At 30.1% G+C, this 15,623-nt stretch overlaps 1 protein-coding gene across 1 annotated transcript; it reads left to right on the top strand.

The window, feature by feature from the left end:
* Positions 1-1,230: 1,230 nt before the first annotated feature.
* LOC101511695 (beta-glucosidase 11-like) lies at positions 1,231-7,224 on the top strand. Its single transcript, XM_027336134.2, has 10 exons — positions 1,231-1,631; positions 1,746-1,893; positions 2,436-2,523; positions 2,790-3,045; positions 3,827-3,942; positions 4,412-4,632; positions 5,265-5,296; positions 5,389-5,476; positions 5,676-5,766; positions 6,741-7,224. Exons 2-10 carry the CDS (start codon positions 1,761-1,763, stop codon positions 7,003-7,005), a joined length of 1,290 nt encoding a protein of 429 aa, XP_027191935.1. The 5' UTR covers positions 1,231-1,631; positions 1,746-1,760; the 3' UTR covers positions 7,006-7,224.
* Positions 7,225-15,623: the final 8,399 nt, after the last annotated feature.

Below are 15,623 nucleotides of genomic sequence, written 5' to 3'. Positions count from 1 at the left end.
GAATGACTTCCCTCCTCACTTCATGTTTGGTGCTTCAACTTCTGCTTATCAGGTTCTGTCTCTCATATATACACACACACAAACAAACAAGCATACAAAAATTAGAGGAATTAATTTAGATAAGCGATTGTATGAAAAGACACCAATAGTTATCAAGAATAATTTGGTAATTATTATACTCTTTAATAGGCATTTTTTAATGTGTGAAAATAACAAAAATAACACTTATTGTAAGACGGAGGGAACATTGATTTTACACAATATGAATGTGACTCAGTTGGTTGAGTAAGTCTGAGTTTGTTGGGTTTACCGTGGCTTGATCTCTTATGAACACAGTCTTGGTGAGTGACAAAGAGCTTTAAGCTGCGACCTGCACCTGAACAGAGAACCTCTCATAGTCGATTTAAAGGATTGAAGTTTGTGGAAATACGCTATATAGCGACTAAAGTTCTAAAACTCCTAATTACAATGGTTTACTACCAAACATATTTTCATAGTTTCTTAACCATCATATATATGAATACCTTTTTTTTTTATAAATTAGACTAAATTTATTTTATAGAAGACATCTACTTATATCTTAAAAAGGTATTATACGCTAAGTTGAAGTTATTTGATGATATACAATCAGTTTTAAAATTATATATGAAATTTTGTAGTTTTAATTTCATGACTGGATTAGTTAAATGTAATGCCTAAAAGATTTACTAAGTAGATGGTTAATAAAACAATTTGGTACTCTTTTTAAGGCTTTATCCTATATACTATACAATTAATTTTAAATTGAGTTTCCTCTACACACAACTGCATAGATTAATTTCTCGAGTATTTTTGGGACACACATGGACAGCAGACTCTCCTTTAGAGTTTTAAAGCTGCTGCATGCCCAAGCTTAGATTTGAACCTGAGACCTTGACTAAGCTAGAAGAGATGCGTGCATCTCATCTAAGCGTTCTTGAAACTATGCAATTACTGTGTACTAACTATTCAATTACTTTCATTCTAAATCTACTTTTAAATTTATATTTTGGATTTGGGATGATATGAAGGTGGAAGGAGCAGCAGATGAAGATGGCAGAAAACCAAGCATATGGGATACCTTTGCACATGCTGGCAATGGTGCTCTTTCTTATTTATTTCTCTCAATTCTTATATGTACTAATTCATTTCTTTAATTTTTTTTTGTGTTTTCTTGTATATTCTAATAGGGACTTGTGTATTATAGGATGCTGAAGTCTCACATCAAATAGTGACTTGGTTTTCCCTCCTTAATAGCTAGTTTCTAAGCGAGTGTTCTCCAAGTGCTTGAGGCATTGATGTTTGATTATATTAAAAATCGAAAAATATTATTTGATTTTTTTGTTTTCAAATAGTCTAGTGGTTAGATTTACATAATTTAAGTGTGGAGAAGCGGGGAATTCTGGGTTCGAACCCAAACCCCTACATATCATTATCCTTGCTGCTATCAGTTGAGTTTTATTTATGGGACCATTAATTAGTTTTACTCTTACAATTAATCATGTTATAAAGTCATAGTTACAACATTCAAATTCTTCATTTCAATTAAATTTTCAGGAGGGAGATACAAGGGTAATGGTGACATTACAAGTGATCAATATCACAAATATAAGGTCAGTGGATATATTATATATTTTGATGCACTAGAAACATCTTATATACTCCTAAGAAATGGTTTATACCAAGAAAACATCCTCATATTATATATATACTTTCATTTCTTGTAGGATGATGTCCAACTCATGGCCAAAATGGGTTTAGATACTTACAGATTTTCCATATCATGGTCAAGACTTATACCAGATGGGAAAGGGCCGATAAATCCTAAGGGATTGCAATATTACGACAACATTATCAATGAACTAACAAACCAAGGTAAGCCAAGGTTCTTTTGTAAACCAGAAGTTTTAAATTGCAGATTGCAGAAAATAGAAAATAGAAGTTTTCAAATTCTGCTATGCTATTGTAGCTATGATTGTTATAATAAAACCTGAACTTTGATGTGTGGTTCACGAATTGAACTTATTTAGTTAATGAACCATCCACCACAGTTGGGTCCTTTTATGTGCTATTCAGTTCGGTTTAGCGATTTAATTCGGTTTTTGATTTTCTTAAGTAGTCTTAATCTTTGGTTAAGTTCGATTTTTGTTATTTTTTTCAACAATCTTGATATTTGTTAATAATAAAAATTCGGTATAGTTTGATTCACAAATAACCCATTCAATTTGAAACGGTACAATTAATTTTTTTTTAAAATAAATTTGATTAAAAAATATAGAACTGATGCACAAAATTAAATTCTAATTAAGTTTAGAACGGTCTATTAACAGTTTAGTTCAGTTTTTTGTGTTCAGTTAACATATAAAAGAAGTATTTCCGAATTATATAGTTAGTTCTTGTTTTCCTTTTATTTGTAGGAATTCAACCACATGTTACATTGCATCATTGGGATCTACCACAAGCACTTGAAGATGAATATGGAGGATGGATTAGTCGAAGAGTTATGTATGATTCCCAGACTAAAATTGCCTATTAACATATATACTCCATCTAGAATAAAATATGAACATAAATAATATCTGAAAAATTGATGTATCTGGTCTTAATTTTTAACTTGAGACATCAACTTTTCATACATTATTTTTGTTTATATTTCATTGTAGGCGGAGTATGAATACAAATGAAACAAACTATATTTATAACACAAAATAAGAAAAAAAAACCTCTTTCTATAATTAACATTTGCATATTTCTTTTATGTTTTCTTGCAGAAAAGACTTTACAGCATATGCAAATGTATGCTTTAGAGAGTTCGGAGATAGAGTTAAATATTGGACCACAATGAATGAGGGGAATGTGTTTGCAATTGGGGGCTATGATTCAGGATTTTTACCGCCTCATAGGTGTTCTCCTTCCAATATAACTAATTGCTCCACTGGAAATTCTTCAATTGAGCCATATTTGGCAGCTCATCATATGTTGTTAGCACATGCATCAGCTGCAAGATTGTATAAGAAGAAGTACCAGGTAATGCACCACTTTATCAAAGTCCAGATTCAAATAGTAATTCGGAAGATATTTTGTTTAATTGTAAATTGAATTTTATTATGAATTGTAAAATACATTATCAATATAAAATATGACATTTTTAATTTAAAAACAAGTGAGATAGCAAAATTATCAGTTGATAATCATATATGAATCCAAAATAATTGGATAAACCTTTATTTAGTCTTTGAAAGTGTAGGGCGCTATCATTTTAGTCTTTAACTAGGGCAAAACCTAAACTAGTCACCAAATCATCAAACCATCAGTCAGTTTTGTCTTATAACGGTCATAAACTATTTTGGCAGTAAGTTGTATCTTGCAAGGACTTTAAATTAGTAAGTTGAATCTTTCAGAAAATGTTTTGATGATTTGATAACTAATTATAGTTTTTGGCTGAATCACATATCAAAGTGATAATATCCTACACTTTCAAGAACTAATATGGTGGTTTACTCTAAAATAATTAGTTATTCATGTTATAAATCAAATTAAAAAAAGGCTAGCTATACAAAGTTAGCCATAAAAAAGCGGTTAAGTTTAAGTAGTGATTCATCATACTAAATTAAGATTCGAGATGGAACTTTTGTCCTAAATAGATATGCTATAGAGATTTGTATTATTGAGGTCAATTTTGTATCCAATCGAGATATGACTTACATGTATTATGCAGAATATTATATAAGATGATATTTATAATATCACTTTTACTATAATAATCAAAACATCTTTTGTTGGAAAATGCAACCCATGTTACTTGCAGGTCAAGCAACATGGAGTTATTGGGTTTAACCTCCTTCTTTTTGGTTTTCTTCCTCTAACAAATTCTAGTGAAGACATAATTGCCACTCAAAGAGCACAAGACTTCTATACTGGGTGGTAAGTAACATTTTGATTATGATAATCTGTCTCTAAAATATTTGTCATTGTGTGAGTAATGGATAACTCCATAAACATCCAATATTATAATTTTCTTTGACCAATTTCATAAGCACAACTATTTTTTTATACAATACTACCAATGTTCTTAAATATATAACTTTTTGAGATTTTTTGTCTTTTTATTTAGGATCTCTTTTAAAATTTTAACTGCATTAATTATTCTTTATAGACATGACCCTAATATGTTATATTTTGTTCTGCAACATGTAATACATACTATGATGGAAACATAAACTAATTATCTCTCTTGAAAGGTATATTTGTAAAACAATATCAACTGTTAACAAATTTTATACTACTAGAAACTTTTTTAATATCTGTAATTTAGTCAACAGGGTCTTAAACATAAGGAGAAAGGTAGTTATGAATAATTAAATTTGATTTTATCTTTTCTTTGTTGTGGCAGGTTTTTGAGACCCTTAATTTTTGGAGAATATCCTGAAATCATGAGAAAGAATGTTGGCTCGAGGCTTCCATTCTTCACTAGTAAGGAATCAAATTTGGTTAAGGGCTCAATTGACTTTCTTGGAATCAATTTTTACAACTCATTTTATGCTAAGAACAACCCTGGCAGCCTAAAGAAAAAGAATAGAGATTACAAATCAGACATGGCTGTGGAGCTAAAACGTATGATCATTTCTATTTCATTTACGGCATCAATTTTGATTGCATAACCAATTATTTAATTTTGTTTTTGTGACAAAAATAACCAATTATATATTGAGGTTAAACAAGTAACATACACATAAATGTCTTATTCTATGAAATCACATGATCAATTTATTAAAAATAAAACTCATTTATGTGCAATTTTTTAGAAGTTATGGATTTGAGGAAATCATAGTTTTTTATTTTTATTTTTTTTAATTTATGAATATTTTGAGTTAAGAACAACTCAAAAAAGAACTAAAAGAAATGCAGTTAAATTTTATTTGTTTGTTTGTTTTAATTTACTTATTTATTTATTCTAATGGTTTGTATTTAGAATAGTGTGTGAATTTTCTAAGGTTTGTATTTAGGCTTTTTTTTTTTGAGAAAATATTTTCTATTTTTACCTTTAGTTGCCTTCATGTTTTCAAATATTTGTACAAGAAAAGTGAAACAATTTTTTGAAAATAAGAAACAAGATGACTTTTTATTGACTCTCATTTTAATACAACTTAGAAACTCTAATAGGCCAAATCAGTGTTTGGTAATTCTCATTTGTCCAAGTTTTAGGAACTTTTATCTATTAATGTGTTTTTTTTTCTTGATTGTAGCCTACAATGAAAATGGTACATTCACAGACGAGGTAAAAGTAGATTATGAACTTTGTTATTTTCTTTGTTCTTTGAGCATGGAAGCTTCAATATATTCCATTTACTTTCTGATTATTTTGTTTAGTTTCCAATTATACCTTGGATTTTGCAAGGGACACTTCTCTCATTGAAGAATGATTACAACAATATTCCAATTTACATTCAAGAAAATGGTATGTCTTCCTTAGATAAACACTTTGAAACCGGATGCTTTTTATCCTCTAACATTGAATATTGTGTTTTTAAAAGTAAGATTTAACCTCTAGAAAACTTAGTGGTCCAACTCCAACCCAGTCTATTTCTACATGTACTTCTATCAATAACATCAAATTAATATTTATGGTCTATATGATGAATCTTTGAACTTCTCAGGTCAACAAACACGTAGTAATTCATCATTAGATGACTGGCCAAGGGTGAGGTATTTGCATGAATACATAGGTAGCATGCTTGATATGTTGAGGTACCTCTAATTTCATTTTTCAATTTGAGACTTTACAAAAGGTGTTTGATATTTTAATGATTTTCCTGTGTTACATTCTAAGTCATTTTAGTAAAAAAGACTGTTTCATTTTATATGTATGTTTTACAATATTAATAAAATATGAAATCTTTATTTCTTATTATACTCTTAATTATTATTAGATTTAATTGCAGTTTTAGTCTTTTTATTTTTACAAATTTACGAAATTGGTCTTCTTATTTTAATAGTCGACAGTTTTCATTTCTCCCTCTGATTTTTTAATTTAAAAAATAATGAAATATGATGTTTTGAATAACGTAACATATAATAGGATGATGTAAAACGATTAAAACCCATGAAATTGTAATAAAACGACGTAAAAACTATCTTTCAACTTCATAAATTTTTCATATTTTTAATATAATTAATGATATATCAGTAATTAATGCATCTAGATGATTCGATATTATAGAATTGTATATCACATTATTTAAAATATGTCAAATCGTCATTTTTTAGTTCAAAAATCTGAAGGAGGGACCAAAATTGTTGACTTTTAAAATATGTGGACCAATTCCAAGAATCGGTAATAATAGAGGGACCAAATTTATAATTAAACTTTATTATTATTATTATCTCGTTTTGAATTGTTATAATTAATGTGAGAGAATAAATGATAGTGTAGTAAAAGTATATAGTATATCTTATGAAAATTATTATATCAATTGTATATCTGTCAAAATTTGTCAAAATAAAATAAAATTAGTTCATGTGTCAAATGTTTATAATATGGGACAAAGAGAATATTCTTTTCTACTCTATTTCTAATAAATGCATGCACTCATAATGAATTCAAAGTTGCTGTACTTTTTTTTTTTTTTCATGAATGCTAATGGAAATTTTATTTTGCATTTTTTTTCTCTCCTTTTCTTCTACATATATATTTTCATTAATGTTTGTTGTTGCATTGACAGGAATGGACTGAATATAAGAGGTTATATTGTATGGTCCTTTTTGGATGTGTTTGAGTTAATAGAAGGATATGAATTGAGTTATGGATTATACTACATAGATTTCGAAGATCCAACTTTGAGGAGACAACCTAAACTTTCTGCAAAGTGGTACTCAAATTTTCTAAATAACAGAACTATGGATTCAAAAATCACCATGAAAATGAATGAGAATTCATCTCTATTCTCCAATGCTCCCTTAATGCATATTGACATTAGCACTAGTTAAAATAAATGTTTTCTCTCAAATGGAGTATCTTCTCATATTAGCTTCTACCAGAATACTAAAAAAAAAAAAAAAAGGAAAGGCACACTATCTATGTTGCAATATAGGAAATGAGATGCAACTTCCAAGATAAAATCCTCCAAATTCAGCCAATATAGTTTGCTTTTAAAAAATTTCACCTGTAATTCTAACACAATTTTCAACCTTAATATTATTTTAATACTTCACCGGAACTAACAGAGTATGCACTGCTTTTATTTTTATTTTTCATAAATTCTTCCGCTATAAGTAATCTTGTTTGAGGTGCGTCAGACACTAATATGTGTACTTCTTTTACCTAAATTTGAATTTTGATTTTCTATATTGTAGGAGTCTAACCATTTTTCCTAAACTTAACCAATTGGTATGAACTATTTTGGGTAAACCACAATTTCAATCATTGAAAGTGTAACTCAATGTCACTTTGGTGTCTAACTTAACAAAAACTCTAAATTAATCATTGAATAATTAAAGCTATTGTTAGTTTAGTTCCTAGCACTAAATTGACAATGAACTTGCTGACGTGGCGATTAAGTGTCGCTCTCTTATAGCCACGAGTGCAAATGATTTGGCAATTAAGTATCGCTTTATCATGTGTTTGATATACACCTCAATATGAAATTATATAATATATATTATATGTAAATGAAAAAAATTATTATTGTGAAACAATTATATATTAGTTTTTTTCAAATAAACTTACACAATATCTTTAAATATTATAAATTAACAAAAATACTAAAAATATGAAATAAGTATTTAATGAATTTTATATTTAAAAAATTCATTCACGCTACTACAAATCTACAAATAGAGAACGCATTTTCCAGGATGATCCCTCTTGTGGGGTTTTGAAATTATTTTACAGGATGATCCCTCCTGTGGGGTTTTGAAATTATTTTACAGGATGATCCCCCTCCTGTGGGGGTTTTGAAATAATTTTTTGAGAAGGGTTTTTTGAAGATTCTCCATTTTCTTGCCCCGGTAAAGATGGGAGAGAGATATTCAATCTCTTTTTGGAGCCTGTGGAGCTTTGCAATTTTTTGGAGATGAAGGTCTTCTTCAATTGAATTTTTGATTTCCTCGAATCTATCAGGTCCAAATATTTGTTGGCTGGCAAGCCATTTTTGAAGTGTTTTAAAAATAACATCCATGCATTGGGTGATTCTGGAGCGACACAAGACAAACGATATCATGCTCAGTTTTACAATAATAATTCACATCCTCTTATAGACATTACACCAGGTTTCATAGCAAAATAAATTTTTCGATAGTGTTGCTAAAATTGACCCTAACTATAAAGTGTTGCTACATTTAACCCCCAAGAGTGAAATATATTTTAAATGTACACGATTGTTGGATTTGTCCGACATCAACAATTCTCCAATCATATGTAGGATGTATGCTCGACGATGCTTGTTTTTCTACTAATGCATTTTCTTTAAGCCATTTTAATTTAATAAAATTACCCTTTGTTGCTCCATCAGATTATCAGATTGGATAACTCCTAAGTAGTTTTGAGAAACATCTCTAATATTCACAAAACTCGAACCGCTGACCGGAAAACTATAAACATTTAATTCTAAAAGGTAGTATATGTCTTCTAAAGTTATTGTGCACTCATATCTCAACCATAGTAGTAATCAGATCGACATCTATTTTATAGTTTTCAAGTTTGATCACTTCACCAAATTCGGTCTCTTGCAAATAGGGTAATATAGCTTCATTTGGTTTTTTGTTAACATGACCAGGACAATTCACTTTGTCTTTAAGGGTGTTTGAAATTAATAATATAAAATAAAAGCAAAATAATCAATGACACTAAAAAAAACTATAAATAAAATAAAGTAAATATATAAAATACTTAAAATGCTTTAATTTATTGAATTTCATATATGTGATTCGTCCATTAGAAAAATAAATTTTTTAATTGAGAACGTTGATATAACTTTGAATGTATGAAGAGATATTTGTGATACACTACAATGGAAGAAGTAGATGTTAGAAACCAACATGGATGAATATGTTTATAAAGGGGTCGCTTCCCCAGCCTACTAGCTGTTAAGGGGATCGTATTAAGCACGTCGCATCCCCAAGTAGCGATCTACTTACTTAATTCGTTGCTTTAATCTAGCCCGTTGAATAATTTATCGACAAATGTGGATGGTGCAGTACAAATCCCTGTTATTTTGTTTGGACCAATCAAATTGGTCTATTAAATATTCAATCTTGTCCCTTCCAATTTAAGTCATTTAAGTGGATGATGCAGTACAAATCCTAAATCCTTGTTATATTGTTTGGATGTATTAAATAGTTTTTATTGTTTATTATAATGATCCAATTCTCGACCGAATTGAAGGTAAAACATTTGTAAGTGATTATAAAAAGGCGTTCAAAGTACCTTCCAGATGTTACAGCTCAATAACAAAGTCACGATAACTGATATAGTTTATCGACACCTTGTGTTCTTTGGTGAAAATACAATAAGGTTTGAACTGATGAAGGTTTACGACAACGAAGATGTTCAGACGATGTTTGATATTTATACACAGTGGTCACAACTCGGCACCATCAAGTTATATATTATGTTTGAGGATGGTTCTACGTCAACAAACATTGATCAACCATTAACCTCAAACTTTCCTAATCCCATATTTTGATCAAAGCACCCTTTATCAACCCGACTTATATTCTCTATCACAACACCGTGAAACCATACTCTAGCCAAATTGAACAAACTCATCCGGGAAAGTTTTCAACTCCATCATGAATCTCCACCAACAAGTCAAATTGAACAAACTCATCCGGAAAGTTTTCAATTTTATTGTGAATCTCCCCCAACAAGTTCACAATGTGATATTCCTTTAAGTGTCTTATATAGTATCAACGAGGAAAAATTAGGCGATTATAGTGAAAGAGATGAAACATAGTTCGATCAATCATCTGGTGATTCTGGCGACGATATTAATGTTCACGAAGATATTGAAGTAGAAGGCCAACTTATCCTACCTGTATTCGATCCACCATTTCACATGAAGAACATCAATTTAGATATTGCAGAGCAATCAAGTGAATTCGACATGTTCATGAATGAAGTCCTAACAGTAGATGAAACTCTTGCAGTTGGAATGAAGTTTGAAAACAAAGATGAATGCATACATGCAACCAAACATTACCATTTAAAACAATCATTGAATTTTGTGGTACAAAAATGAAATTCAGAAAGATATGTTATTAATTGTTTTAAGTCCAAATTGTTTGTTTAGATACTGCTTCAAAATGCAAAAATAGTGAATTGTGGATGATTGGTAAATTTAATGTGCCTCATACATGCACAAATTATGCATTGTCACAAGATCATAAGAAGCTCAATTCTAACACCATATGTACAAAAACGTAATGCAAGTTTTGAAAATAAACCTTTCAATCAAAGTGAAAGTCATTATTGCTTAGATTCATGTTTTGCACAACTACACAATAAGTTATAGAAAATGTTGGATAGGAAAAAATAAAGCGATCTAACAAATTTATGGCAATTGGGAAAAGTCTTACAATTAACTCCCACGACGGTTATTGGTTATGCAAATGTTTGCTCTGTGTAACCAAAATATAAATGGAAACGATTTCAGCTTATCATAAAGATAGTTTGATAAGTGGGACAAGGATCTTTTGTCGACTATTTTGGGATTTCGTTCGTGCATATCTGAGTTTAAATTCTACAAATTGTACAAGTTGACGAGACTTGGTTGTACGAAGGGGACTCTATTGATAGTATTTGCACAAAGTTGATGAGACTTGGTTGTACGAAGGGGACTCTATTGATAGTAGTTGCACAATACTCTTGTGGAAAGTGAGACGGGAAAAGGGTTGAAGTTTCTTTTTGAGAAATATGTCACTCCACAAGCCATCATTTGTTTGATTTCATATAGAAGTGAATCCATTAAAAGTGCTTATAATAACCCAAATAATGGGTGGCAAAATCCTCCGTCAAAGCATGTCTTCTGCGTCCAACATATTTCATAGAATTTTGAAGAGAATTTAAGGATAATGTGTTGAAGAGAAGAATTATTGCTATAGGTAATAATTTCATTCTTACTTTTTATAATGATGATATGGGTAAAAATTTGACACATTGTTTGTCTGTTATCTGTGTCAAACTCAATTAATAAGTTTACATATAGATACTACCGCAGAGAACTCGACATAGTAAACCTGAAGACTTATGAAATGGTTAGACAATATACCGCGAGGAATTTGGATAAAGCATTTGATGGATGGAGGTCCATTGAGGTTAGATGACAACCAATCTTGTGGAATGACAACAAAGATTCATACACCTCTTTTTAGTTAGATGTTCCAAATCTATAGATGCAAACTCTTCTCAAGATGTTCTACTTTTTATTTTATATGTAACTATTTGTTTTGACAAATTGTTATTTTATAACATAACGATTTAGTTTATCATTAAAATGAACCCCATCTGTTGAAGACATAAACATATGCCATTTACGTGATCATTGTATACAATGTCCCAAGACCTTGCATCTGCATCTCTATTTGTAGTCCACAGCAGGTCAAGCCGCATCAGATGCTCAATCTTCAAAACTACTGATATCAAGTTATTATCAACAAGTGCAATTATGAAGAATGAGGTATTTGGCGGCGCAGCAAAGAAGACATGTCAAATTGATTCGAAAATCGGATGTAATAAAAATAACTCTAACTCGATATTTGGTTGCAATATCCAATCCGATCTCGGTGGACAACCAGTAAGTAAGTCAAACTTTGTAACATCGCTTCTACGTGTCGTTTTCAATCTCATTTATTAGATATCTTCTAACCTATGTCCATTCCTCATCTCTTTTGCCAAGACAAATAGCTATTGCTCTAAAACCATAATGCCCATCGATCCCCAACGACATCAAAAACCGCGTCTACAAACGGGTCCATTTCGTTGCATAAAGATTGGTACAACGAATTTTCAAAAACCAATTTCATAGATCTACATATGGCCACTTTCATCTACATACAATATGATACAAATAGTTAGAAAGAAAAAAAGTTGGCTGATAATTTGTAATTTATTAGACTACAATGTTTTATGTCATATTAACTATTGATTTATTTCATATTAACTATTGTATTACTTTAACTTTTATATATTTCCTTTTGATAAAACAGTTTATTTTAACATCATTTAGTGATTATGTTAGATTTGGTTTTTTTTATATATATTTCAATTAGTTTTATTAATCGAGGTAGAGAAATGTTATCAGAAATCACTCTCATGTAATAATTCAAAACTTCAATATCAAATTTCTTAGAGTCACCATTCAAATAGTTGAGTTGTGCTCACTAAGACATTTATTCTTGATCGTGTGAGGCATTACTTTGATCTACATATACAATATGACACGCATAATTTCACAAATAGTTAGAAAGATATACATAGAGTTCTATATTGTAGAATCATACTATCAAAACACTTGAACTTGTGATTATTAAGTTGAGAGGATTAAAAATGGAAAAAGAAAAGAAAGTGAAAGAATCAAATTATGTTGTTACTGCTGTAAACTCAGTTTCTTGCACTTGTAAGTAATAACAAAATTTATTCTTTCATTCTTAATCCTCTCAACTTAATCATCACACATTCAAGTATTCTAACAATATGATCCTATAACGAAACACTTATATCTGTCTAACTTGTGAAATTTTGTGTGTCATATTGTATATCAAAGTAATGCCCCACACAATGAAGAACAAATTTTTCCGATTTTAATCCAAATAGTCAGCACGACCTCCACTATTTGAACGGTGAATCTAAGAAATTTGATATTGAAGCTTCGAATTATAATATAAGAGTGATTTCTAAATAATATTTCTCTACTTCAATTAATAAAACTAATCAGAATATATATACCAGAATCATATCTAACATAATCACTAAATTATGCTAAAAGGAACTGTTTTATCTAATGTCGAAACATAAATCTAATGTCAAAACATAAAGTTAGAGTAATACAATAGTTAATATGAAATAAAACACTATAGTCTAATAAATTACAAATTTTCAACAAACCTTTTTTTTCTTCTAACTATTTGAAAATTCGTTGTACCAATCCTTATTTTGCAAAGAGATGACGCATTTGTCGATGCGGTTTTTGATGTCGTATGGGATGGAAGGCCACTATGGTTTTAGAGTAATGACTATTTGTCTTGGAAGAAGATATGAGTAATGGCCAAATGCTAAAAGAGATCTAATAAATGATATTGAAACAAGTAGAAGTGATGTTAAAAAGTTTGACTGTACCTAACAGAAACCCTGTTGACATGTCTTTTATAAGTTGGAGTTATTTTTATTACATCGGATTTTCGAACCAATTTAACATGTCTTTTATACATCGTTGCAGATCTTGGTCTTGAAAATTTGTTTTACAATGATCACGTAAAGTAGCATATATCTATTTCTTCAACAGATGAGGTTCATTTTAGTGATAAACTATCGTATAAAATAAAAATTTGTCAAAACAAATAGTTACATATTAAATAAAAAGTAGAACATCTTGAGAAGAGTTTGCATTCATAGATCTGGAACATCAAAGTAAAAAGAGTGTATGAATATTTGTTGTCATTCCACAACAAGTTGGTTGTCATTTGATTCCAATGACTACCTCCATAATCAAATGCTTTAACCATTTTATAGCCTCCGAGTTTACTATGTCGATTTCTCTGTAGTAGTATCTATGTAGACTCATTAGTTGAGTAACCTGTATTGACACAAATAGACAATGTGCCAAATTTTTTACCCATAACATTTTTATAAAAATAAGAATACCCATTGTTTAAATTATTATAAACATTTTTAATGGATTCATGTCTTATGAAATCAAACAAACAAAGGTTGGCTTGTGGAATGACATATTTCTCAAAAAGAAACTCCAACCCTTTCTTGTCTCACTTTCCATTATGCAACTGCTCAACAGAGTCTCCTTATACTTGTCGTACAACCAAGTCCCATCAAATTGTACACTTGGTTTGCAGAATTTAAACGCAAATATACACTTAGCGAAATCCCAAGATAGTCGATGAAAAATCCTTGTCCCAATTATCAAACTATTTTGGTTCCTAGAGCAAACATTTGCATAACCAACAACCATTGTTGGAGTTAATTGCAAGATTATTCCCAATAGCCATAAATCTTTTCGCTTTATTTTTTCCTATCCAACCATTTCTATAACTTATTGTGTAGTTATGCAAAGCCTGAACAATAATAACCTTCACTTTGATTGAAGGGTCCACTTTCAGAACTTGTATTACACTTGTGCATATCATGTTAGAATCGAGTTTCTTATGATCTTGTGACAATGCAGTATGAGTCACATTCAATTTACCAATCACCCATAATTCACTGTTTTGCTTTTTGAAGCTCTACATCTAAACAAATAATTTGAACTTAAACTATTAATAACATACCTTTATGAATCCAAACAAAAATTAAATTGGAATGACAAGATTGAATATTTAATAGATCAAAACAATATAACAAGGATTAAGGTTTTGTACTGCATCGTCTATAACCGTTAATAAATTAAATTGGAAAGACAAGATTGAATATTTAATAGACCAATTTGATTGGGCCAAACAATATAACAAGGATTAAGGTTTTGTACTGCATCGTCTATAGCTGTTGATAAATTAAATTGGAAAGACAAGATTGAATATTTAATAGACCAATTTGATTGGGCCAAATAATATAACAAGGATTAAAGCAGAGAATAAAGTGAGCAAATCGCGCTTGGGGATGCGACGTACTTAACGGATCGCTACCTGAGGATGCGGCGTGCTTAACGTCGTGGGGCTAGCTAGAAAAACGACCCCTTTATAAGCACATCCGTCCACCCTGATTTCTCACATCTACTTCTTTCATTGTGTATCACAAATCTTTCTTCATACATTCAAAGTTATATCAATGTTCTCAATCAAAATTTCTCTTTTTCTGATGGAATCACAGAACTGAAGTTCAATACATTAAAACATTTAGTATTTTATATATTTACTTAATTTTATTTATAATTTTTTTAGTGTCATTAATTATTTTGCTTTAATTATATATTATTAATTTCAGATACCCTTAGAAGGCAAAGTGAAATGTCATGGTCATGTTAACAAAAAAAACCAAATGAAACCATATTATCGTATTTGCAAGAGGCTCAATTCGGTTGAGTGATCAAACTTGGAAACTATAAAATAGATGTCGGCTGATTACTGCTATGGTTGAGAGATGGAAACCAAAAAACTCATATCTTTCATCTTCTAGTGAGTGCAGAATAACTTTAGAAGACAAATACTATCTTTTAGGATTAAATGTTTCTGGTTTTCTTGTTAGCAGTTTGAATTTTGTGAAAGTTAGATATGTTTGTCAAGATTACTCATGAGTTATCCCACTTGAGGGAGCAACATAGGGTAATTTTATTAAATTAAAATGGCTTAAAGAAACATTTGAACGATTGGTGAAAATGTATCTGTAGTAGAAAAACAAGCATGAGCATACATCCTATGATTGCAGGGTTGTTGATGCCGGA

This window comes from Cicer arietinum, chromosome 6 (assembly GCF_000331145.2).
Source record: "Cicer arietinum cultivar CDC Frontier isolate Library 1 chromosome 6, Cicar.CDCFrontier_v2.0, whole genome shotgun sequence".
Lineage (NCBI taxonomy): Eukaryota > Viridiplantae > Streptophyta > Magnoliopsida > Fabales > Fabaceae > Cicer > Cicer arietinum.
This window is presented reverse-complemented; position numbering and strand designations above follow the sequence as displayed.

Excerpts from the sequence above, each read along its gene's own strand:
- LOC101511695 (XM_027336134.2), top strand. The coding sequence starts at position 1,761 with ATGGCCAAAATGGGTTTAGATACTTACAGATTTTCCATATCATGGTCA. Across the intron at positions 1,894-2,435 it reads CAATGAACTAACAAACCAAG|GAATTCAACCACATGTTACA; the intron begins GTAAGCCAAGGT and ends TTTTATTTGTAG. Across the intron at positions 5,477-5,675 it reads AATTTACATTCAAGAAAATG|GTCAACAAACACGTAGTAAT; the intron begins GTATGTCTTCCT and ends TGAACTTCTCAG.